Below are 27696 nucleotides of genomic sequence, written 5' to 3'. Positions count from 1 at the left end.
CCCAAAAAGTCCAATTCGAACGACTTGCTGTATTTGCATGAAACCCAGAAGTATTGTGGAAGATTTGTTTAACTTTTGTAAATTGTGTAAAAATCATCAGACTGCTGTCCTGTGTAAACTCTACTTGTGTAAATGTTAGTGAACATTTAGCAAATAAAAAAAAAGGTTTTTTCATATTTTAACATCATTTTGGGGGCATTTATCATCTACTGCATATTTTCCACCCATCCATCCATCTAGAAACCTCTGTAGTCCAACTAGGAACTGTGGAGGCCAATAATGAATACCATTGTATTTATTTTCGTTTTACGACCATGGTAGGACCTCTGGTCAACATTCCCATGTGCAGTCACACACTACGGGCAATTTGGGAACACCAGTAAGGCTAATCTGCATGTCTCTGGACTGTGGAAAGAAACCCACCAAGCATGGGGAAAACATGCAAACTCCATGCACACCGACCAGAGGTGGGAATCGAGCCCAGTCCCTGGAGGTGTGAGCCCACACTCAACCACTGTGTCGCTTATGCACATTTGAATCATTGTTTATTAATTAAAATATTTTGTTATTTTTTAATGTATGAATTAATTGATTAATGAATGAATTCATCAGCCATTAAAATTATTACACATTATTTGTTCTTTAACACATGTTGAAAATGTAGCTGTTGACAGCAACCTCTCCACCTCTTACCTGAGGGCACGCCCACTTCTACGTCATCGTCTTACGTGTCCCGCCTTCTAAAACTTTACGTACGTACCGTAATTGTTCTTTAGATTGTTCTTTTGTCTGATGAGAAGGCAATTATCTTCATGATGAGGGTAAATCAAAGTTCATGTTTAGAGCAAAGGTGAGGTTTTAAAATGTACAATTTAAGACAGAGATGCAAGCTTTTTTATAAGCATTTCAACAGGTGTCTTGTAAATACTGTTTTGTAAGTAAGCTAAGCATGCAGCGTGTCATCTCCCCAAGTCAATCAAGATTGGCCCCGCCCACCAGGTCGCGCCTCTCTGTAGAGCGGCTAACCGCGGTGTAGACTGTGACAGTTTCAGCGCAGAGACAGCGCTAGTGGATGGTACACTGGAGAGTTTCCCGTTTATGCCGCGCTACAGTGTGTTTCAGTCCGAGGAGGATGGCGGAATGACACCGCTCCGTTAACGTGAGAAGTGGACTCGAGGATGCTGCTGGTTGTTGTGCCCCGGTGGACGGAGCGGCTTCCCGCCGCGCTGCCGCTGCTGCTCTCCGGCGTCCTGCTTCTCTCCGCCGTCACCGCGAGAACTCCCGGTAAGATCCGCCTGCACCGCGCTCACATATGGGAAGATTTCAACAAGCCACAGGAGTTTATTTTTGTTTGATTTAAAAAAAATAATAAACGTTACTGATTTTTGGCAACATTAAAGAACCCCTTCGGATCCTAAAATTAAACTTTATTATACGAGTGTTTGCTTTCCTCGAATGCATTTCAGGAGTCTAGAAAAAGAAAGTTTTTTTTTTTCAGGAGAAAGTACGCACGTTCAAGCCAGGTGACGTCATTTATTAATTTGTCTTTGCCTGAAAAAGGAAGAGACTAGAGTTAATAAATAATATACAGATACTTACAAACTTAGTTCATGCATCCAGTACTGTGCAAAGATTTTTATTTGTTTATATTAAATTAAATAAAAAGATGCAAATTAAATTTAGATGTTTTACTGCGACAGGCTGCCAAGTGCTTAAAGATGTAATTCCAAAAAAAAAAAAAAAAAAATTGTTGTTTTTATACCAACCTCAGCAGCAACCTCATTTCCTCTCTCTTCCAGCCACTCAGCATCAGTAGAATACTTAATCACCAGCCTGATTATCTACACCTGTTTCCCACTGGTTCATACTTTAATTTGGGTGTTTTTTAAGGCTTGAATGATTAATAGGTCACGGTGTGGCTTAACAAGCAAAAACATTCTTCTGAGACTGTTGAGGTACTGGAACTAAAGTAAAAAAAAATGAGAGGCAAAAAAGTCCTTCAGGAAGCCCGATGAACTATTCCTCACTCACTCACTCACTTATCGTCTATACCGCTTTATTCTGTACACAGGGTATGTGAGGGCCTGGAGCCTATCCCATGAGACTTAGGGCATGAGGGTGTTACCAATCCATCGCAGGGAATACACACATACACACACACACATGCTCATTTACACGCTGTGCCAATTAGCCTAATGTGCATGTCTTTGGACTGTGAGAGGAAACCGGAGTACCCGGAGGAACCTCACCAAGCACAGGGAGAACATGCAAACTCCATGAACACAGACCCGAGGTGGGAAGCAAACCTGCACCCAGGAGGTGCGAGCTGACAGTGCTTACCACTAAATCACCGCGTTGCCGCCTGGGGAAGTATTACTCAAACTACATAAATAATACAGGAAAGTCTCGCTTTTTGGAAGCAAAATTTAAAGAAAATTTGGGAGCTCAGTACTTTTTCACAGTACTGTACTGTATATTAAAAGGCAGCCTTGGAGAACTCCACCTCATTTCGTACACGTTTACAAAATACTAAAAAATGTATATAAAGAACTTAGACAAAAAAGGAACACTGGCAGTGAGCATTTGGGAATTAAACTAAAGTAATGTTTATAATTAGAATTATTATTTATTATTAAATAATTATTAATTATTATTATTATTATTAAAGAGCACAGTGGATTGCTTGAATTTAATTGGACGGAAGGTCTGCTTTTTTGGTCTAAATGTTGTTATTTCTACAGTATGGGCTCATTCACAGGGACATGTACAGCATATGCTCCATATAATCTAAGACTAATAGTAAACATTTGACTAAGTAATTCTTATAATGGTTGACGTGGTGACATCCATTAGCGTATATTTAGCAAACGGGCCTCGGTTGTAAGCCCTTTGTAAAAGTTTCACAGCTCAGCAAAGATTTCTTTTCTTTCAGTTTAACGTTAAACAGGTTTTTAAAAGCTATATATATATATATATATATATATATTAGATAGATAGATAGATAGAGAGAATGATTGTTTAATATAAGTGAGAACTTGTCTGTTGGATTACATTAGATCTTACTATAACTGGATAAAATGTGTAACGTGTCATTTAATAATAAGTAGTTTGTAAGCAAAGGGAAATCACTATGATATAAGAGGAATAACTACAAATAGTGCTGTTATGTCAGGAGGAATGGGTATGGAAGTGACACTATGCTGGTGCGTTATGCTGCATCACCCACCCATTCTTTATTTTTAGATTCCTGTTGCCCACCCCTAGTTGATATGATGAGAGTTTTTTTCTCCAAAGAGACATTTATTTTGCATTTTTGTAAGGACTTTCTAGTGTTAGAAGAGTTTTCTGACATGGGAAAGTCTTTGCAACGGGTTCTCAGTAACTTTGTTTTTTTGTATTATTAACTTTAAACTGGAGGAAACAGTGACTGGTGAGGAAACGCATGTCTTAGCTTTATTTATATAATACATTTGCGTTATGTAAGAGTTGTGGAACTAAATTAGTAATAAATATAATAATAATTGAATACAAATAAGTAATTATTTTGGCAGTAACATTTTTGTCACTAACAGATTTCCATTCTAAATAGTCCATATTGTTGATATTTAAATTAATGCTTTTATATCTGAACACCTTAAAGATATTTAAAGTGAAGTTTAATTTAATTTCTTTTGCTTCATTAACAAGAGAACATTTTGCATTTCATATAATCAGTGTTCTGTTCTCCGCGATGTGATGAAGATTAACAGACAAAAGCTTACCCTGAGCTGTTCAGCATTTTATTTAATTTTTTCGGGTTCTGTTTAGTTTTTTCAATGCGCACCCCCTCTGTTAATCTTCCTAAGCTTTAACAGATGTTTTTTTCCAGTCATTTCTGCACCATCTGTCTTTTCATTTGCATCCTTGACTTTTAATTCAGAGCAGCCAGATTGAAGCGAGATTACATTAACCTTAATAAGAAAAAAAAATCCTCCACTTTTTCAAAGAGTCAAAACATGACGTTCGCAGCACAAAATGTTCCTTCTGTCGGAGTGGATGATTATCTTTGTTTAATATTTTCCCAACAAATAAGGACTTAAGGAAGCTCCAGTGTTGGATCTTTTGTTGAAAGAAAGGTTGATAATGTGGTCGTTAATTAAGTTAATTTTAATTGATATTCAACATGATAATGGTTGGATGAAAAATTCAAAAATTTCATGTTACCAATTCTTACTGAAAAATACTTACAGATATAAAAAATATATATATATCTGTTGGTTAACAGCTGAAAGTGAAACCAGCATTTAAATGGACAATAATAGACTTAGCTTCCTAAACTATGAAATAAAATATAAAAACTTTTTTTCCTAGATGTGTTACAGCATTGGTGTTCTTAATGCTAAGTAACAGATGCAAACTGATCTAATCTAGTCTAACTGCCGAACTGCGCCAATTTAGATTTCATTTCTGAGATTGTGCGTTTACTTCTTCAGGGTTTCCTGAACTCCTTAGAATTTTACTTGGAGCTGTTTTGTAGCTAGAGTACACAATATTTCTTCAACCCGATTAAAATGATCACGATTTCGAGATTGCAAATTAAGTGTTTACGTGGATGAGTTTATATCAGAGTATAACTCTTTATACTTTTTGTGAAGCGTCTAATCTGTCTCTTATATATTTCTTTAACTTTGAGATTAGGTTAGGATTTCTGTGTTTTTGTTTTTGTTTTTTTGCGGATATAGCCTACTTTCTGCATTATGAATGATTACGCGAATTTAGTCTCATCTGTGATCGGTTAGATGCTTTATGACATAATGAAATGGCTAGCCAATCAGTGTCCCTTAGCCTGCCAGAGGCGAAGGTGATGAAAGTGAAGACAGGTGGGTTAGAGAAGGAATTTTAGTTATACAAGAAGAATAGATTGATTTCAACAAAATAGAGATTCGATCAGATCAAGTGTTTACATGGCTGATATTTACCTACTATCAGTAGAACTTGGATCAGACTGTTCCAATTGAGTAGTCATGTGTCTTTTCATTCTGATTAAGCGAATATAAGTGAAATATTAGCGACCATGTAAACACAGCTACTGGAACACTCAGTTATGGAAGCTACTGCTACTGGAACACTCATATTTTTGGAAATGCATGTCTTGCATATTAAACTTTGTCCTGTTGCTGTCGCACCATCCTGGCTGCAGTGCTGTAGAAACTCTGCTTGTGATTCAGCACTATAAAGTAGGCTAAATCCCTGTGGATCGTCCCACCACTGTTTTGTTGATCTGTAAGCCTAGTTAATCCCCTCCAGCCCTAAACGGTCCTGGAAGCCTTGACTCATCAGCCAGTAAGGTGTGATAATGAATAACCCATTTGGTGTTTCCATGCAAACCTTAGCCTTCTTGTGGAAAAAGTTAAGCCTTACAGGGAAAAAAAAAAAAAACGTCAGCACCGCCGATAAAGCCTGTAAGCGTGAGACGAGAACAGCTGTATCCTAATCCTTACCCACTGCTGAGCTGAAGTGCAGAGGGCCCTTCCCTTCTGTGTCGTGTACGTAGTTAATATTTTTTAATAAACACTCCTATATGAACTCTGAGATCCATGTGCAAACATTTAAACGATGCACGTCTAACATCAGCATTGCTGAGTACACACAGGTTTATAAGTTCATTGCACACTGTTCTATTGATCTTTTTCTGGAGGAACACCTATAAGGTAAACCTGATATGAGACAGGATCATTTACTGAATCTATAAAACATTGTGGTGGGGTCTGAGTCTGTTCCATGCCCTTCAGTAAAATACCTGGTCTTGTTTTTGAGTTTGTGAACGACAGTAACGGTGTTCACTAGAGCTGTGAATCGTTCGCAGAGAATCAATTCGATCAGGTATTTATTTGTTTTTTTTAAAGGCTGATTCCATAAAAAAGCAGTTCGACTGATAGAAGACAGAAGGCACATGAGCTGGCTATCGAAATGAATGTCACACCCTGGTCTTCCATGGAACTATTAACCATGGGCAGAAGTTTGTGGACACTTGATCGTTAAACTTTGTACATTTTGAAGATTTCATTCCAAATTTAGTTTGCTTTATAACTTCCGCTGTAATATTTACTACCACAATTCTGGAAAGCCTTTCTGGAGGTGGTAGCATACTTTTGGCCATATCATCTGTAGCTCAAGCAGACTTTGTTGCTACACAACAGTTGATGGAAAAGGATGTTGCATAAGAAGCACAGCTCTTAGGATTTCCCAGAAGGAACAAAGTAGTCAAAGGTTTCTAGCACACAGAGACAAGGAGTGTGTAAATGAAGCAGACTCGGCCCGCTGTGTGAACTAAAACCGGTTCCCTTTGTCTACAAACAGAGCTGTTCTTTAAGCAGGAGCGGTATAGAGATAAGATGCTACCGGAGCTGGCCTTGCCCTTTACACTACGTCCTTGTCTTTTTTTTTTTTTCATTATCATACTGATAGTTGGTTGGATTTTCTCATCAGAGTCAGAAGGACAGAATTAGACAGGAATGTTTTAAGGGCAAAATATATTTTTTATGTATGGGTAACGTGATGTTTTCGAAAGAATCTGAGGCTCAGCCACCTGGTTCTTCTGTGTAGTTCTTGAATGGTTTCCATTTTGTTAATTTATTGAGGAATGAATTTTAATGAGGGACAAATTGTGCTAAATTAATGGCAGTATGTTTTTAGTATTAATTAGTTTATTGATTGATTAACTGATTATTTAATTTATCCTGTTCCATCCCCTCTCCAACACATATACAAACAAAACAGCTAAGTTTGATGTGAAAAACATTGAAAAACACACTTGCATGATATTTTAGGCATAAAGTTTACGATTATACATCCAAGCAGACAAAAAAAGGTTTTATTTAGTATAGGATTAATATAATACTGTATAATAAAATTCAGTAATCAAATTTGATGAGAATATGTTAATGTTTGTTTCATGCTTACTTGTATCACATGTAGAGATAAGAAAAAAATATATTCAGCTATGTATCACGATTTCTTCATGCGGTAATTCATGTACAGTGAAACCTCGGATTACGAGTAACTCGGTTTACGAGTGTTCCACAAGACGAGCGAAGATTTTTAATCAATTTTGACTTGGAAAACAAGCATTGTCTTGGTTTACGAGCACCGAGTATCATGTATCATGCATGCGCTTCTTGATTTGATGCCGAGCGTCATGTGATCACAACTGAGCCAACATTTTTTCTCTCTCTGCCCTGCTGGGTCTTAGTGCTTGTCTCTTACTGGTATAATCAACATCCGTGTGTGTGTGTGTGTGTGTGTGAAACAGAGAGGGGGTGCTTCATTTACACACAACCGGCATGGTGTCAAATTACGCGCACACAACACACACTTAGCAGCGCAGGAGAGAGAAAAACACACACATCGCCTGTGCGCATAAATGGAAACACTTATCTGTCGAGATTTATTTTCACTTTTTTTAAGGTAACGTGCAAGTAAATTTTTTTTTTTTTGCTTTATATTTTGTGTTAATTATTTTTATGTATTTATTTTTTGGGCTGTAGAACGAATTATTTTAATTTTCATTATTTCTTATGGGAAAGTGTGCTTTGACTTATAAGTGTTTTGGAATACGAGCCTGCTTTCTGAACGAATTATGCTCGTAATCCGAGGTTCCACTGTATTTAAAATGATCTGTTTGCATTCAAGGGGGTAAAATGTTGCGGGTTCTCCATAATCCTGCAGGGGCGCGCTCTAAAATATTCGTACAGCACAGCATCCTATATGTTAGGAGTGATTTATCCACTAACGTTTTTTAGAATTGTAAATCACCACTTGGGTATCGTGATAATATCAGATTGGTGGTTCCTGGTTGTTCGCATCCCTAATAACAAGTCCTATAGTTATGCATGTTTTTAAAGCAGAGCTTTATTTTTTCACATCATTAACTTTATTACCTTATCTTTATAAAAATATATCATTTATTCATTTCTTTGGAATACAGGGGAAATGGAAACCTTCCAAGGACTGAAGTACCTTCACACGTTCACACATAATGTATGTGTAATATAGCATAAGCAAACTACCCAGCTGTATGTTTTTGGCAGTGGGAGGAAACTAGAGAACCCAGAGGAAGCCCATGGGAACACTGGAACACTCCAAACTGACTGAATTTGAACTCCAGATGTGCGAGATGTGAAGGGTAGCTCTTTATGTTTTGTTGTGTACACAGTGTTCATTACACCTGATGTACTTAGACTTACTTGGTGGTGTAAACATCATCGACAAAATGATAAATCTGGAAAGGGTTTCGTCTTTCTTTCGCTGACCTTCTGAGAAATCTCCACTCATCACTGTTTACTCACATGTGTTCATTGCCCACACAGATACAACGCTTCACCACGCCATCTGTCTTACAATCGTGTGTGCAGTTATAGTACCTTCTGTTCCTGTCCTGCTTCGATTGTTTAGGTTTAGAGTTTAAAAAATTGCGATTCTATAAATATCCCAATTTCATATTCCGTTTTTCCCTGATTTTGTTTTAATTTTAAACCTTTAAAAAAGAAACAATAAACACTAAGTTTAAATACAAGAGTTTTACTTTATCTGTATCTCATTCGCTATAATTATCGTTTCTAAACAAACATAGCAAAAATTTCACTCCTTCCACACAGAATAAAATGTGTAAATAGTTTAGAGTGTGCCACCTGTAGGATTTTAAAGAAAACTGTTGTTTCAATGCCTTAAATGCCTCCAAAGTTTCAAAACTGAAATCAACAGTGATCGTGGGTGCTTGGAACTTTTTACGTGGGCACACAGGGCTTCTAACACACAGGATTTTTTTCGACTAATTTGCACTCACAATGTTTTGAGACTGGTGTATTGAGTGTGTAATGAGTGGGTTTAAGACTAATTTACTCACAGGGTTTGGAGAAAAAGGCAGATCAAAGGCCAGTCAGACTTAAAACCCTCTTTGAGATACTGTAGAGTCATCTCTATTATAAATTTAAATAAATCTATTTTGGAGTCGATGTGGCGATTCGTGAATCACCACACAAAAGAAACACAATTCATAAACACAAATGATTGACTTTTTTCCCATCTCGAAGGCTTTATGATGCTGCAGTGGAATGACTTTAACCCAAGCACTCAGGTACCAGGATTTAAAAAACTATTACTTTATCTGCATAGATTTTCAAGGTTTTAGGATAACGAGTGCAAAAAGTCTGTTCATTCTCAATACTTAAAACTAAAATCTTAGTAATACTTTGTAGGACTGTCTTTGCTCTTAGAGCAGCCTCAGTTATTTGTAGGTTTCCACAAGGTGTTGAATATTTTCCTTTGAGACTGAGACATAAATGGTCACGCAGGTTTGTCAGCTACATAGTCATGCTGTGCATCACGTATTCTATCACATCCCAAATGTGCTAAACCAAATTCAGAGTCTGTGACTAGCAAGGCCAGTGAGGTTCACAGAACTCGCGTCATGTTCATGGAAATAGTCTTGTATGGCTTTGCACCATGGTGCACTAGGGTGCTGGAAGGAGCCTTTGTAAGATTTTGTCAGTGAAAGATGTGTAAAGTCAGCAATAATCTCTGGTCAGGATGCAGTCATTGAGGCGGGAATGGGCCATGCATTCTTTTTGTTGATGTCAAGGTTAAGTTTTGACCATACACCTACATATTCATCAGATAAAGTGATGTTTTTCAATTTTTAGATGTCGTTGTTGTTTTTTTGTTTTTTTTTTTACTTTAAGCATTACAGTTGCAAATGTTGCACATTTTTGGCTGATAATTGAAACAGTGAACAACTAACAGTTGGTTATTCAGTAATAATTAACAGCAACAAGATTCATGTTGTACTCAAGATAAGTTAATAAAGCAAAAATAATTAAAACAAACCAAAACAATTAAGAGTACTACTAGTTCAGAAACAATTCCACTAAAAAATATGATGACCAATACTGCGAACTACAATTCCACCCTCTTGTGGAGCACATTGTAAATTGATATATGAGCTACTGAGAAATATTGCGCAAAACATTACTGGTTGACGCATTTTAATCAGGTAGATTCTAAACTGCAATTAATCCATTATGGTTAATTATTAACATAATAAGCATTCTCCGCGGATTATAGTACAACACTAATGCAGTAAAAGTAACGCTTTGGTAGGCTACGTTTTATTTTTCTGTTGGTGGTACATCATGTACTAACTTTTTTTATGCACCAAGGGATCAAAAGCTAGGTTTACATTACCAGTCTGAGCTGACGGAACAGATTAGTTTTAATCCTATTGTTACACTTTTATAGTTGTCTCAAGCACAAATCTGATGTTTTTCAGCTCGAATCTGTTCGAGTTCCGTGTGTGGTCCTAGATTGAATGCCTATCCGATATGTGGTCACACAACTAGATAACGTTAGCAAAGACATCGCTGTGCGCATACATGCCATTTCAGAAGATTGATGCATCCAAATTAAAATCTATTGTAATAATGAACGTCATGCAAAGCCGATCTGACCGAATGAATCGGAATTAAGCAACGTGGCCTTTAATATGAACGTAGCCAGACGAACACAACAAGGAGATATCCGTGAAGGACAAACAAGAAGGAATTCTCTGTTCGAGCCACCTGTTCCTGTCCCAGTAATTATTAACCGAGTGCGCCAATAAGCGCATTCCAGTGCACACAAGCATGATTAATCTAAAACAGAAACCTTTTCCTTTATGAAGTAGTTCTGTGCATCACATAAGCAGAACTGATAGTTATATGTGAAAATATCTTCTTAACTGGTCTGATTAAGAAATCAAAGTCTGGTGGTGTCTTGTTGAAGGACTCCCCGGTCAGGAAATGGTCTCATTGTGAGAGTTTCCTGTTTTCTCCTTCCCTACAGGAAGTCCATCAATAAAGTGGTCTCAGTGATGTGGGCAAGAACGAAAAGATAAAAATATCAAACAGTTTTCAAAGCTTAGAGATGTTCTGGTGTTTTCCATCTGCTCTGTCACGCTTGCTTCTCATTAACCTGCTGAGACATGGCTTTCACTGGCAAAAACAAATATTAATGTTATAACATAAAAACATAATGTTAATCAGACATAAACATTTTTAAAAAATAGGACTTTTGCCCTTAAAATGCATATGAGCCCTGATCCTTCTGAGACGTCTGACAAGGAAATCAGTCAAAGTCTCACAAAGCAAATAAATAGGGGGAAATAATAAGGAAGTGGAATATAAAACCAGCTCCAATTACATCAAAGTTTTTTCTTTTTTTAACAAGTGTTTGCAGAGCAATTCTGTCTGTAAACAAAGGGAACCAGTTCCATGTCACACGGATGGTTGCGCACACTTGGTTTACCCACTCCTTCTTTCCAAGTCTCCATAAAAAATCTAAACTTAGCACTACTTTGTCACGCTAATCTACTAGGCACATCTATTTCTCGCGGCTCTTTAAATTATTATTCAGAACCAGAAGAAGGAGGTTTAAGGAAATGATCGATGTATGGTGGATGTACGCATAGCAAGTAGTGCTAGGAGCAATGCCTTTGTGTTCAGTGTTGCTGGTTGAACAGGATTCTTCCATAATAAAATCGTCAGTTCTGCAAGCCTGGTTCTTCTTACTGCGGCCCCGTGTATAGAGTCACTGCAGGAGGATGAAGAGGGCCACTGCGTAGCTCCATACCGTCATCATTCTCATCACAGTGAGCTACCTTTACAAACACTAGCTCATGCAGAGAACAGAAATGATCCCGATATTTGGTGCACTAGAAAGCCATTCCTGCTTCATTTAGGATTATCTTTATGATAATCTCGTTGTTACACATTCAGCCTGGCTTTTCTACATTCTTTTAATTAGTGTTGATTGGCAGCTACTTATAGCTTCCGTACATAATATCGACGGACATGTTCTTTTAACTGAACCGAGTGTATTAAAGGAACTGATTGTTGCAGTGAAAAGCTTTGACCACTAGGGTGCAGACTAGTCACTGAAATGTAATGGGGGTATTCAGGTCAAACCTGCACTTAAATGAAGGCATAAAACTGATTGACATGGAAGAATACTTTAAGAACAGCACAGTACAGTTACAGGAGTCTTAGTCGCAGTGAAGCTTTTGAATGGTGCAAAAGTTTTAAAGAATCGCGTAGGTCCGTAAATGACGATCTATGTATGTATAGTCGTGGCTAAAAGTTTTGAGAATTACATAAATATTGGAAATTGGAAAAGTTGCTGCTTAAGTTTTTATAATAGCAATTTGCATATACTCCAGAATGTTATGAAGAGTGATCAGATGAATTGCATAATCCTTCTTTGCCATGAAAATTTACTTAATCCCAAAAAACCTTTCCACTGCATTTCATTGCTGTCATTAAAGGACCTGCTGAGATCATTTCAGTAATCGTCTTGTTAACTCGGGTGAGGATGTTGACGAGCACATGGCTGGAGATCATTATGTCAGGCTGATTGGGTTAGAATGGCAGACTTGACATGTTAAAAGGAGGGTGATGCTTGAAATCATTGTTCTTCCATTGTTAACCATGGTGACCTGCAAAGAAACGCGTGCAGCCATCATTGCGTTGCATAAAAATGGCTTCACAGGAAAGGATATTGTGGCTACTAAGATTGCACCTAAATCAACAATTTATAGGATCATCAAGAACTTCAAGAAAAGAGGTTCAATTCTTGTTAAGAAGGCTTTAGGGCGTCCAAGAAAGTCCAGCAAGCGCCAGGTCTACTAAAGAGGATTCAGCTGCGGGATCGGAGTGCCACCAGTGCAGAGCTTGCTCAGGAATGGCAGCAGGCAGGTGTGAGCGCATCTGCACGCACAGTGAGGCGAAGACTTTTGGAAGATGGCCTGGTGTCAAGAATGGCAGCAAAGAAGCCACTTCTCTCCAAAAAAACATCAGGGACAGATGGATCTTCTGCAGAAAGTACGGTGAATGGACTGCTGAGGACTGGGGCAAAGTCATATTCTCCGATGAAGCCTCTTTCCGATTGTTTGGGGCATCTGGAAAAAGGCTTGCCCGAAGAAGAAAAGGTGAGCGCTACCATCAGTCCTGTGTCAACAGTTAGCATCCTGAGACCATTCATGCGTGGGGTTGCTTTTCATCCGAGGGAGTGGGCTCACTCACAATTTTGCCCAAAAACACAGCCATGAATAAAGAATGGTACCAAAACACCCCCTAACAGCAACTTCTTCCAACAATCCAACAACAGTTTGGTGAAGAACAATGCATTTTCCAGCATGATGGAGCACCGTGCCATAAGGCAAAAGTGATAACTAAGTGGCATGGGGACTAAAACATTGAAATTTTGGGTCTATGGCCTGTGGTCAATCCTTATTGTCGATAAAAGCCTTTGAAACGTATGAAGTGCTTGTAATTATATTTCAGTACATCACAGAAACAACTGACACAAAGATCTAAAAGCAGTTTAGCAGCAAACTTTGTGAAAACTAATATTTGTGTCATTCTCAAAACTTTTGGCCACGACACTAATATATGTATGTATGTATACAGTGTGTGTGCGTGTATGTATGTATGTATGTATGTACAGTCTGTGTGTATGTGTGTGTCTATGTGTGTGCTAGTAAGTTTGTTGCTTGCTTAGAGACTGAACCTTGGTTGAAGTTATGGTCACATGATTTCATAAAAAAATTCTAAATCGGGTTGTGATTATTTTGACACACATACTGTATTGCGATTGCAATTTAACCTGTAATATGAAACTCTTAAATGTGCGATTTAACACTGATATGTAGGTTAACAGCAAATAATGGCACAAATGATCTCATGTTTATTTGTTTAATTATTTAAAAACATAACATACTTACAAATGATTGACAAACCCTACATAAAAGTGTGTATATACTGTAACTGTGTGTAATAAATTGCAGCCCTAACCACTACACCACCGTGTCGCTTACAGAATTTCAATACCTTATATTTTTGCCATCAATAACAGCATCCAGTCAGGTTTTCAGACTAATACTGTAAATATTCAGTTACGTAATGCACTTTTTATTTTTCAGTTTAGTTATATTAGTATGCGATAAGCAAATTCCATCTCTAAACTGTCTTAAATATTACAAGAGACACTAGGAATCATGTATTAGACAAATAACAATATTTATTATTTTTTAAATGGAGCAATCAATTTGTGATAATTTTTTAGATGTTTTTTTTCTTTTTGACCAAAAGAGGGCACTATACTTCTTTTGTACTCTGCTCTAATTGCTGGGAAGCATGCATATTATGTGAATATTTATTATTATTATTATTATTATTATTATTATTGCAAGCAAAAGTGTGAGTTTTGTAAATAATTAAAATAGGTTTGTGTTGCATTTAAACTATAGAAATCTGTAAAAATTCAGACAGATATCTGTAGAGAAAGTAATGATTTTTTTTTTGTACTCTAACAATATCAAACAACGACAACATCTGGGGAATAGATAAATGGTATCTGTTCTCTATCAGCGTGTCTCAAGTCATGCATTTTAATGCATCTTAAAGCAGCCTTGCTCATCTCACACCCGAGGTATTATTTCTGGAGTGCATCGTTCCGTTTTCTTGGTGAAAGTGTACCATGTAAAATGCCACTTTGTCATGAATCAGCATGTCTCTGTAATGCATGCTTATAGTTTATAGTTTGTTTGGAAGGACCAATCATCATTGCACACTTTTGGCAATATTTGGCAGCACACAGTCACCCTTTTTGCTTCGTTTCACTCCTGTGAGGTACAGATGGCATGGCCCACCTCCTCTGACACCTGCTGAGGAGTGCACTATACAGCCCTGATGGAGGGGGGTCAGAGAGCCACAAAGCAGACAGTGAAAGTGCTTCGGCACCATATCAGGCTTGTTATAGGAGCCAGATGGCTGTCCTTCTGGACCGCAGAGCAACTAGTCATCTTGATTTCACATTACACATTATAATCTCTCACTTTCTTTTTTTGAAAGTGCAATCATGGGGAGCCGTAAATGCAAATGCAAGCACTGTGTAAAAGTCGTTGCTATCTTTAACACGTTGGTTCATTTTCTGAGAATCATATTAGACAGGGTGGCGAGCACATCGTTCGGGTCACTGTGTTATTAAAGGCTCCGACGTGGAAAGTTAGAGATGGTTCGATTTGAATCTCTAGAGCCAGAGGGGGTGGTTGGGTGTGAAGTCCTTGGCCCCCTGCGGTGTCCCTCTGCTCGGCCACACACACTCTCCTGCTGGTTGCCAGGAGGGGATCTTCCATAGTCTTGGAATGCAGCTTACTGTCTGGCCAACAGTACCATTAAATGATGCGCTCCTTTTGTTTCCTTTTCACTGCGTCTCAAACAAACAGCACGCCGGCACACTCTTACTCCCCTGGGACACACACTAGCACACACTCCATCACCAATGCCTACACATTCCCTTTTAGTCTGCCAGATTTTCACATGAATGCACTAGAGTTCTTGCATCATCCTGTTACAGCTGGATTACGTACACTTCTCAGAAATGATGGAAAGCAGGAAGAGTGTTGAAAGAGTGTTTGTTTTTTACGCACCGTCATATGTACAGTAAGGGTGGACCGTGTGGCCAAAATATCAAGTCCTTTATTTAATTATTCTCCTTTTTTATGTTTTTAGTAAATTGTTTGCCTTATAAAGAACTAGGATATATATATATATATATATATATATATATATCTATATCCTGAAAATGGCAGAAGAGATGATTAGATAATTAGAATAAAAAAATGCATTAGATATACTAACACTAAAAAAGACATTATTAATATAAAGAAATAAATGGCTTGAAAAAAGACATTTGATGCATGATTAGGAAGAAAAAAGGTTTTGGCCACAACAAGCCAACCAAACAACAAGTAAGTTAAAGTGAACAAAGTAGGTAAGGAAAGTAAGAAAGGAAAGTAAAAAAGGAAAGTAACCAACGTAATTAAAGCAAGTAAAGGTAAGTGAAGTAAATTAATTGAAGTAAGGAAGCTAATTAGTTATTATGTAAATATAAAAGGAAGCATGTAAAGTTTTGACAAAACAACATGCAAACTTGGCTTCTTGCCCAGGCTTTCTTTTACTTTTTTTTTTTTTTTAAAGATTGTGTTGGATAAGCAGCCAGTTTAATCAAACACAGTGGGGGGAAAAAAGTGTGGTTTCCTCAATGAGGGACTTGTTTATTTAGTTGTTATGTGAGAATGAAACAGCCATAAGACTGATTGATTCAGATAAAAATTTCAAAGGTATCTGATCCTCCTTGTAGTACTCGGTCTTACAGCAGGATCTGCACTGCAAAGAGTTAAGGCAGGAAATGGCAGACATGTAGATGTGAAAAGATGATAAAGACATACAAACAATCTGTTTACGAAACCTTCAGACATACCAACACGAATCAAGACGTTTTCAATACAATGTGAAAACATGGTGGACTGGAAAGAGCTTCAGGTGTTGCATTTGAAAAGATGAAAAAGGACAACAACAAAAAAAAGACAATTTATTTGAAGAAAAGTATATTTTATTAAAACAACATTGAAATGTTTCGTTTTAGCTTCTGCTTGTGCGTTCTTTTGGAAAGATGGTGTTTGATAAGCAACTAGGTTGATTAAACATAGCGGAAAAAACATCTGCAGAAAGATAAATAAAGTCGCTACCCGAGTGTGGTTTTCTCACACAGCAAAAGTCAGATTGTCTCAAAGCTACTCATAATATATGAAAGCAGAATAAGCATGAGCTTTGTCATTTCAGATCATTTTTTTTTATCGTCTGTAGTACACCGTCAGTTAGAAAGAGATCTAATGTTTTTTTTTCCTTTTTTCTTTACAGGCTAACCCTACATTTTTAAATTTACAAACATAACATCTAGAAGAAATAAAAATAGATCAACTTATTTAAATAAAACTGTAAAATATAAAAATCGACTTGGTTTTAAAGTATCAATTTAAGATCTTAAAGGGGAAATTAACGTGCCTTGCATGTCACGATCATGATAATTGCATGAGATTATCAAAACAATTCTACAGCCGGAATCAAAGCAAAATGTCGACCAATGAAATATTAGTGTGAAAAAAATTAAAAATTTTTTTTTTTTTTTTTTTTGGCCTGGCAAAGTATATCACCGGATTTGATAGAAATTTCCATGGAGGACGACTTGGGGGGCTTTTTTGATGCTTTCTATTGTATCAAGTTCTGTAAACTACAGCCTTTCCAGAACTGAAAGTGTTTCTCTTTTCCATGAATTTCACCCACAAAGAACATTCTGTGTAATGTCTCGGTCACACAGGACATCTCTCAGTAAGGCTGGTTAACTGAAAATGGAGAAGTTCTTCTGAGAAATACCAATGTGTCAGTTGTCTAAAAGCTGATACTATTAATTGCCTTTGTTGTATTATACGCAAGCCGTAGGATGTTATATTGGTTAGTTTTCCAGAATTCAGCTACAGCAACATCCGATGGGTTTTCTGAGACTGCCACACACACCCACACATCAATATCTTTTGTTTTCTTTAGGTAAAGAGACTTCCTTTCCTGATCTCGAAGAACAAATTGACTACCTGTCTTCAATCATTGCCAAGCAGCAAGTCTCAGATGTCAGGCGTTCAGGTTTGAGTCGCCCCTTTCATCCAGCATATCTATATTATAATGTCAAATCACTCACCGTCTCATTTGTTGTCATTTCAAATTCAAATTTTATTCATCAAACACACACAACCACGCACAGAGTATGATATGCATTGAAATGCAACTTAAACAACTGCCCTTGACATGAAAAGCAGGATGAATGAAGAATGCATGAGTGAGAGAACAACTAAATTAAACTAGAATATAAAAAAAAGGAATATAAGAATATGTTTTTTTATTATTATTACTATTATAAACGTTATAAGGATTCCAAATGAAATAGTCACAATATTTACAGTTATCAAAAATAAACAGAATTCAACTAGCTGGCTATAAATCATGCATTTATTATTTTTATTTTTTTTACTCCTTCTCGCAGACTCTTCTAAGACAAGGAGTCAGTCCACACTGAAGAGTGCGTCTCACTTCACTACAGTAAAACCAGTCACACACAGTCCCTCCACCCCGACCCAGCAAACCCTCAAACCCCCTGTGGCTCAGACGAAAGCTCCGGGCCGTGGCAAACCCATCAGCATGACCTTTCCAGAAGACAGCCTGATCGTTAGTACGTATCCACGCCCAGCTCTCTTAGCTGTAACTGAATACTTATTAGGCTGTAGACATTGTAGTAGAAGTATCAGGACATCTTTAAATTCGGCTATATATAATTGATGGGTTAAATATGCAATCTGTTTTATAGAGGTGATTTATTGCATACCCATTCAAATTCAAATCAAATTCAAATTTTATTTGTCACATACACTGACAAGTGTTTCTTTTAGCCGGTCTCTCCCATGCTACAGTTGTACATTATTCAGCTAATCACAAAAGCAATGAGCCGCTCCAGAACCTGGATGTGTGTCCTCTGACCTCTTTTCATCTCTGCTCTGTGTGTCTGTGTCAAACTCTGAGCAGTCATGATGTCTGCATTCATCATTTTGGGGACGGTGGCTCTCATCATGGCTGCTGTCTGCTGGTTTCGGTAAGAATTCATGCTCGTTTTGCTCATTCGGTGTAATTCAACATAACATAACGTGCATTGGGGTGAGGTTTGATTCCCGCTGCATGGTGCTTGCACACTCTCCCTGTGCTTGGTGGGTTTCCTCCACATATTTGGTTCCCTCCCACAGTTTAAAGACATGCTGATTAGACTATTTGACATCATCAAAATTGCACGTTGTGTGTGTGTGTATTGACACACCATCCAGGGTGTACTCTGCCTGGTATACAGGCATACCCTGTATACAGAATAAAGCGTATAGATGACGAGTGAGTAAGTGATGTGCAATGGTTTCTTTTTTTGGGGGGTTGGACAAGACCAGTAGACTTGCACAATTGCTCATTTCTCTATATTTTGCTTCCAAAGTGAGAAGTGAAAGACTTTTTTATTTTTAATGCAGCCTTGAGGAATAGGTCTCCAGGGATCATGAAGGACTTTCGTTTTAGCTTTAGTTTTTGGCAAGCTTTTGTCTCTCATTTCTCAGTCCAGTCGCTGTACCTGACCAGTTTTAGGAGAATCATGTTGGTTTGTAAAGCCACACAGTGATGTATAAATCATTCAACATAAAAAATAATCCAACTTAAGGCATAAACTAGTCAGAAACAGGTGCAGATGATGACAGATGATCAGGCCGGTGATTAGTACTGATTACTGGTGATGCTCTATACTCTATAAATGAGGTCGCTGCTGAGGTTGTTTCATGAACCACCCATTTTTAAATTGCGTCTTTAGGCACATTGCAGCCTGCCGCAGTAAAACATTTGTTCCCAATTTCTTTCATTTAAAACAATATTTAATTTAATGGGTTGAATTAAAACTTTGTGTGTGTGGTGGGGGGGGGGGGTGATAATCTTTACAATTAAGTGTTGAGGATTTGTAAAGTTTCTAGTGATTTTTTTTTTTTTTTTTTTTTGTTCACCGCAGGATACAGAAGGAAAGCCATTTAGCTCAGAAAGTGGATTATCCTGCATTTCAGGCGGTGGGAAGCAGCTCCTCTAGCAGCAATGCAGTAAGAAACATTACTCAGGAATAAGATTCTCTACTGAGAGATTATAAGGGGGCTTTGTGGTGACGATCTCATTTTTTCCTTTAAAGCTAAAGTAAAACGTTTGCTTATTAATCATCATTAAACATTAAGTCTGTTGACTCAGGCATCCTTACCTTTTCCTGTCTCTTTAATCTCCTCTTTGTGGTTCTGTTTCAGTCAGGGGACAAGAAGCTCGCTCACAGTGCTCAGATGTATCACTACCAACATCAGAAACAACAGATGCTCTCGATGGAAAAGTATTTAACCCTTTGATATATTGACATCTCATGAGACATTTTCATCAGCACTTACTTGATCTCTCTCACACACACACACCTGTACATGTCATTTGTCAGTCATGCATTATGATTTTTATAAAAACGTCTGAACTAGGGTGTCGAATTCAAATGCTTGTTAAACACACATTCGTCTAATTAAACGAAACATATTTACTAAAAACAGGTCAAGTCGTGTCGTTTCATGATGTGGAAAAGGGCCCTAAATGAATGTACAGTACTGTGCAAAAGTCTTAGGCACCATATTATATGCTGTACCAATTTTGTTATACATGTTTATCATGTCTGCATAATTATGTACAAAATCATTCAGTAATTTTTAATCATTATTTAAAAATTTATAAATAAATAATATTACAGGAGAATATATGCGTGACTGTAACGAGAAAAAAATATAGTACAAGAGAGACCAGTTTTCAGATGGAAACAAAAAACCTAATGTACTCATATCCTCCAGCAAGCTCAGTAAAACCTAACAGCTGTTTTACTTATAGTTCTGTGCAAAAGTCTTGGGCTTAAACAACAAACTATGGCATAAGCAAAAGATGCTTTTAAAAAATTTCTGCATAAAAGAAACTTCTATAAAGAGTAAAAAAAAAAATTAATATTTGGAGTGAAAACTCATTGTTTAAAATAAGGAGTTTTAGACACAGATTTGTGCAGTTTTATAAGAAAACAGATGTTAGGTTTCACTGAGCTTGCTGGAAAATGAGTGTTCTTCTGGTAACTTTGTCACACTCGCTCCTTTCTATTATCTCCTTTATGCAAATCCTAGGAGCAGGTTTGGTTTTTTGTTTCCATCTGAAAACTGGTCTCTCTTGTACTAAATATTTTTTTCTTTACAGCCACGCACATATTCTCCCGTAATGTTATTTATTTATTCATTTTTAAGTATGAATATACTTACTTACTTTGTATATATGGAAATACTGAATAATTTTGTACATAATTATGCAAACATGATAAACATGTATAATAAAATCGGTACAGGATATAATATAGTGCCTAAGACTTTTGCACAGTACTGTATATTCATTTATGGACTGTTCTATTCTGACATTTTTTGAGAAACTGGTTTTGTTATTTTCCTCATATACGTAGTTGCTGATTTTTTTTTTATTATTTTTTTTGTAGTTATTTTAGTGACACATTTTCTATATTAGGCGATATAGAGCACCCGACAGTTTATGTAACACCATGCACTTATGTTAAACCCTATGCAGTAAGTAAATATAGTGAATTGAATTCAACTATACAGTGTTTTTGTGAATTGTATATTAAGCAGAAATGTAACATCCTCAATCTCATCTTCTGCTGCATTTTGTGGCCAATTTCAGACATTATTTTTCTTTCTGTGTGTGAAAACACAGGCACAAAGTCGAACCTAAAGCCTCTGAACCTGGAGTCACGTCAGAAGAGGAAACTGAAGAAGGAGACTTCACTGTATATGAGTGTCCTGGACTTGCACCGGTAAGCAAATAAGACGCAAGTTTAGTTTTTGACTCAAAAGGGGAAGTGCCGCCTGCTCACAGTTTGCATGTCGCAATTGTGTAAAACTTAAAGTATGAGTACATGTTAAAAGGTGTGAACCTGACATGTTGTACAATATGTTTTACAGTTTCTGGAAAGTACACTCTATCTTCTGTGTAGGTTTAAATACTGTAGGAGAAAGGGACAAAGTTTATCTGACACCCATGAAGAAACCCGGAGCTCCATATTTGTTCAGATTTTAGTCGTTTTAGTCATTCAGTGAAATATTTTTTTCTTAAGGCTATTAGTTTAAACACTGATCGTTCAGGTCAGACTGGGACACGATGAAATTTCTGAAAATGTAAAACCTATTGACATTTATAGAAGACCTCAGCCACAGTGCGGTGATGAGACTCTCGGTCGCAGTAAAACATTTCAATAATGCAAACATTTTTAAGACGGCTGTATAAACGGCGAGGTCGGCCAAGGTGGTTAGGAGCCCACTGCAGTCGCTCTCCTGAACAGTGGAACGCCTGATCCTTAAAAAAAAATCTATGGATCTGTCTGTAGCAAGTATACACACAATAATTCACCAACACCACTTGCACATTACAGGAACATCGGCATTGAGTTATTGTCACCTCCCCCGTACAGTCCTGAACTCGCTCCAAGCCATTTACACATGTTTGGGCTGTTGAAGGAGTTCCTTAGAGGCCAGCATTTCAAATGTGAAGCAGGCAGTCCTATCATGGCATTTCTACCTTGATGGTATCTAAGCACTAATGAAATGCTGGAATAAGTGCATCAGTGTTGCAGGAGATTATATAAAGGAAATTAAGGAAGTTGTTACTTTTGTAACTGCGTTCCGTTATTCTGCATTATCAAAAGTCCCGGTTTGATTTGAACGCTGCTTGTGCATTTTTTTAAATCTAACTTTTTATAGCATATAGTATATACAGTATGTGACCACTTAAATAATCTGTTACTTACTTTGATTTAAAATGTTTGATTGCATCACTAGTAGATGTTCAATAATAATAATAATGATAATGATAATAATGTTAATAATGTTTATTTCGACTGCTTTACTGTTTTCTTTAGACTGGGGAGATGGAAGTGAAGAATCCACTGTTTGACGACTCTAATTTACAGAATGGAAAGAATCCCAACTGATGAATCCTTGCACAAAAAAAACTTACACTCAAGCTCAATTTCATTTTCGTTCAAGAGGATACTACTTGCATAGAAACATAAAGTTCATAGAAAAACACACACCCAAACTAAACATATCCAATGCTGGACAATGATTCTCTGACTTTTATTAGCTTATTCAGCATCCCTGTTTATTAGTTTAGCTCCTCAAAATAGGGAAGAACTATTTAAACTAGAAACCAAAAGAGGATGAAGACTGGATGAAAATAAATGCAAAGATTGAAAATCAACTGTCCTTTCAATTCACTTTTAATGAACGCTGTGCACGCAGGCAACCTTGAGTTCAACATCACGTTTCCTCATCATACTCTGCTTGTCAGTAAATCATTTCTATGTTATGTCTGTGTAGAATATGATATTAGGTTAAATGCATTTTTCTCTGCATTTTAAGTTATTTATGTCTTTATTGTGAAGCTGATTCATGAATCATTCACACATATTTTGAATGGATGTTTTTTTACACACATTCACTATCTTATGTCATGAATGTAAACCAATGATAAACGTAGGTGTTTAGAAGGGAAGATGAGGAATGGGAATCCCTAGGGATCACACGATATTATCAGGATATATGTGACAATTCGATTCGTATTGCGCTTTTGTAAGTATTATGATTTTTCTAAATACGTAAGATGATGAGCTGCGTAAACAGTTTAGATTAACTGCAGCCTTTTACCACCTAAAATGCAAAAAATCTATAAATTTACAACATTTAAAAAGAAATAAAAATTTCGGAGTCAGTGTGGCGATGCATGAATTGCCGCGGGAAAGAATCCGATTCGCTACTAAATCGAATTGAATTCAAAAAAAAATTTCCTCCCATCTGAACTTTCAAGTTTTATGTCCCTTTTCATGTATGTATGTAAAGCCCTTGATTTTTTTTTTCTTTTACCTGTTTTTCTTTACCACTGTTGTCGTCTTCTTGTCCTCTCCCTCCCTCACTTCCCAAGATTTGTCTCTTGACATGTTCAGGTGAACAGAAGTGTTTTTTTATTGTCTACAAGCATCACTGATGAGTCACATAACTTAAATTATTAGTAAGAATAAATAATCTTATTTTATTTGACTAAATGTAAATGTTACATTGAACCCTGACAAGGAAATGTGATCTCAACAAATACGAATGTCTAAGATAAAATTGTTTAATATGTATAAAATGTTATGACATTTTGGAGGCACAGTGGCTTATTGGTTAGCATTTTGTATTGCACCTCCAGGGTGTAGGTTCGATTCCCATCTCTGGTTTGTGTGCTTGGTGGGTTTCCTCCCACAGTCCAAAAACATGCAGATTACGCTAATTTGCATTTCCAAGTTGGCTTTAGTGTGTGTGCAATTGGAGCCACGTCCAGGGTCTACCGTGCCACATGTCCTAAGTCTCCTGGGTTAGGCTCCAGGCCCCCGCAACCCTGTATACAGGAAAAGCAGTCTAGATAATGAATGCGTGAGAAAATAACATTTTTACAAGGGAAATTTTTACATAGTCCTTAAAAACTTAAAGAAAAAACTAAACATATGCTTAATATATTGTTTTATTTTATTATTAAGCACTGTTGTTCTGCAGTATGCTAGGACAGATCTGATTACACTTGTGTGGTGCTTAGGGTTAGGGTTAGCTGCTTGTCTCTTTGCAGGATCCGTGTCCCAGTGAGCCCAGTATCTCCTTTTTTATCTGTTTAAAATAATTTGATTTTAAATAGTGTTGATGAAGGGAGAAAGTTCAAGTGTACCCATATGAATGATGTGTGCTGTCACATTTCTAGACTGATAGCATTAACAGTGTAAAAATGATGACTTATTATGTACACTTCTGGGTAGCACAATTGACAATTTCCTTATTTTTACACACAATTTCAGTGGAAGGACTCGCCTATCTGACCACTTCTCATTTTCATAAACATCATCATTTGAACAAGTAATAGAATCAGAATCAGATTTTATCTGTCATCTATAACAGCGTACGTAACATAGTTGAGTCAATTGATATCCTCAGTGACAATGAGCTATTATAGATAAGTTTATTTATTTATTTATTTTAATAAGAGAACCGTACAGTATACCACAGTATGTTTAAAATGTTTGCCACAGTGAAGAATGAGATCATGTAATGTTACAAAAGAATTAAAAGCCAGAATCCTGTTAGTAATTTAGTTGACCGAACTTTTTTGGAAATGAATAAATCGATATCTTTAAATTATTGAAATGGGAAAATCAATTAATTAAATTATGTTTTACACCGCTTATCCAGTATCAGTCACAGGGGCCTGGAGAAGACTTGGGCCATGAGGTAGCGTACAGCCTGAACAATCCATCACATGACATATGCAGTGGGAGAACCCAGAGGAAAATCACAGAGCACAGGCAGAACATGCAAACGCTACACATGAGGGTGGGAATCGAACCCTGGAGGTGCGAGGCCACAGTGTTAACCACTATGCCATCATGCTGCCAAGAAAATCAGTTTCAAAAATATTTAGACTTTTGGAACAAATCTTAAAATGATTGTTTACTCGTGGGTTTTAGTCATTATTTAAACTGCAAAAGCAGACATGGCACAAATGGTCAATTTGATGATAAAATGGCAATTTTCTAGCTGAGTGAAGCATAGCATGCACTCTTTCTTTGATATCATAATTTTTTTTTCAGAGGTCAAATATATTTTTAAAAAAAATATATTTTTATCATCAACAGACATAAGATTAAAGAGGGAACAAGGAAGTAACCTAACTTCCTTGGAATGAACATGGAATTATGCTTAAATTATACTGTAAATGACTAAAAAGTTGCTTGTTAAACTTCACTTCATCATTTGTCATAAGCCGTCTTTGGTCAGTTTAAGAAACAGATATGTTTTTTTGCAGTAATAGAAAATATTGTGGATAAACACATTTTTGTCATAGCCCAAATGATACTCAGATCTTATAGACTACATAAAGTACGTTCCCACTCCTGATTACAGTGCCATGAGAATCATCTTATACTATATTTGGAATATTCTCTGCAAATGTTTGATTAATTTGAAAATCACACGGTAAGATAGGATCTTGCTCGCACAAAGAACTTCCTTGTTTCTGATGTGGGGCAACAATAAGTTTGACACGCCGTTATAGTTGACATAACACATTGGGGTCAGGAAACATGCTGAACAAGCTTCACAGGATTGTCATGTGGTAACAAAGATGGGAAAAAGAAAATGTTGATATGGAGAACCATTCTGTAAATAAACTATTATAAAACATTTATGGAAGGAGTGTCCTGATTTAGGGCTTTATTATAGGAAGCCATAAGAGTGTCTTCAGGATGGTGCTGTTAGTTATTGTCTTGTCACTGTACTTTTGGCACAAAGTTATTTCCATATATTACAAATACAATAAGAGATTTAAAAAAAGGCTGGAAATGAAACTCTGTCACTGTCGAGATTGTTTTCCATTAAAGTACATAACCTGTAGTTGAGAATGAAGATTTGTGAATTGAGACACCTTTACTGTAGAATATAATAGTGGCGTGGCACTGAGTGATGTACAGTATGTATTGCAAAAATGTTCAGTGTTCAAGTTTGCATACCTTTATGACAAAACAGACAATTTTTGATTTGAGGGTTTTATGCTTATCATTTCTAATCATTTGTATCCCTAATGCAATTTAGACCAGACCAAGATTGAACATGAAAAAAAGTATAAAAATCTAGTGTACCTATGCTTAGCATTTATAACTCGCTCAATATCTAAATGTCTTTAAATATAAGCCGTTTAAATGCTTTTAATTGTGTTTTTAAATGTTTTTTTTTTCATGACATCCCTATACTTCATCATGACATACCTGTTATAACTTAAACTGACACAGAAGACTTTATATCAAGTCCTCACCCAAAATATTTTTTTATTTTGTTGTTTTCTATCCAAACATAAGAGATGTAAACTTAAAAACTAAAGTCTGTGATAATACTATAAAATGACTGGTTGCTGTGACTCTCCGTTTCTACACGACCGCAGTATCAGAACGACCATCCCCCATCACAGAGTTGCGATGGGGCACTTAAGGGCCTCTTAAGGTGTGGCTCAGAGTCAGCGCATCGTCAGGGGAGCCATTAAAAGCCATTGTTATTGTGAATGGTAAGGAAGGCAGCCATAGGCCACCCGATCGAAATACGTAGGGAGAGAGGGTCGGTGGTCATCAGTTGGGTGTCAAAGCTATCAAAAGACCATCACAGTGGTCATATCAGGAGTCTCGACTGTGGTGCAGTTAAACCAAGAACAGGCAGAGTTGTGTACCCAAAATCTTTTAAACTTAAAAGATAATTTCAGTGCATATCTTTACAGATACCAGATGCCTAAGATTGAAGATTTTGTAATTAGGATTTTATTCGATTTTTTATTGATCTAGATTTAATACATGCATGTAAATGTGATTGATTTTGCTAGCTAGAATATTGATTGGCTATATTATAATACATATTATATTAGCTACATGTTGTGTGCTAAGAGTGGATTTTAATGGTATTTTATAAATATACATAAGTGAAACTTGTTAATTTAAAAAATACAATTTAGATCGTATAAGTTTGCACAGGAAGGTGAGGAATTTCTGTAAGGAAAAGGATAATTTACGTTACAGACATCCTTATCATGGTTTAAACTAATAAACATAAACAGATCAACTATGTCAAACATAATTCCCAGGAGATAACACAATAAGACATCATGATTCCCCCCCCCCCCCTGTGTATAAGCAGATCATGGTTAGGTAACCCCACACAGAAACCCACTACATCCAGCTTAGTTGTTACTAAAATCTGCTTCAGGTTTGGGTGTTGTTTTCTTTTCAGTGAATTGATGTAATGTACTCTAACACCACAGCAAAAGAAGAAGGAACAGTCATTGAAATATTGCACCATTTGACTACATGCTATTGTAAAAACTGTGTGATGTGGTCACCCAGAACTTTCCTTTAATTATTTTTTTTCAAGTGTTTAAAAGATGAGATCTCAAAGAGAAAAAAAATGGCCATATGGGAGCTTTAGAGGTCTTAATCCTCAGTCACCCCTTTGCTGGAGCCCTGGGTGCTTCTTGGTCTTGCTGAAACTCCACTCGCTCCACTTTCTCCTCCACTGTCTGCACTTTGCATGAC

General features: G+C 36.8%; 1 protein-coding gene across 1 annotated transcript; it reads left to right on the top strand.

Moving 5' to 3' along the window:
• Nucleotides 1–645: 645 nt before the first annotated feature.
• npdc1a (neural proliferation, differentiation and control, 1a) lies at nt 646–25140 on the top strand. The gene is made up of 8 exons (XM_053479008.1): nt 646–1284; nt 17457–17549; nt 17947–18132; nt 18483–18549; nt 19492–19576; nt 19772–19851; nt 21261–21360; nt 22462–25140. The coding sequence occupies exons 1-8, from the start codon at nt 1179–1181 to the stop codon at nt 22531–22533; spliced, it is 789 nt and encodes a 262-aa protein (XP_053334983.1). The 5' UTR covers nt 646–1178; the 3' UTR covers nt 22534–25140.
• The last annotated feature ends 2556 nt before the right edge of the window (nt 25141–27696 follow it).

The sequence above is a fragment of the Clarias gariepinus genome, chromosome 19 (genome assembly GCF_024256425.1).
Source record: "Clarias gariepinus isolate MV-2021 ecotype Netherlands chromosome 19, CGAR_prim_01v2, whole genome shotgun sequence".
NCBI lineage: Eukaryota > Metazoa > Chordata > Actinopteri > Siluriformes > Clariidae > Clarias > Clarias gariepinus.
The sequence above is the reverse complement of the archived record's forward strand: the minus strand, read 5'-3'. Positions and strand labels throughout refer to the sequence as shown.

Coding starts and splice junctions, on each gene's coding strand:
- npdc1a (XM_053479008.1), top strand. CDS start 1,179: ATGCTGCTGGTTGTTGTGCCCCGGTGGACGGAGCGGCTTCCCGCCGCG. Junction 17,550..17,946: donor CTCAGATGTCAGGCGTTCAG/GTTTGAGTCGCC, acceptor TCCTTCTCGCAG/ACTCTTCTAAGACAAGGAGT. Junction 19,852..21,260: donor CAGATGCTCTCGATGGAAAA/GTATTTAACCCT, acceptor GTGAAAACACAG/GCACAAAGTCGAACCTAAAG.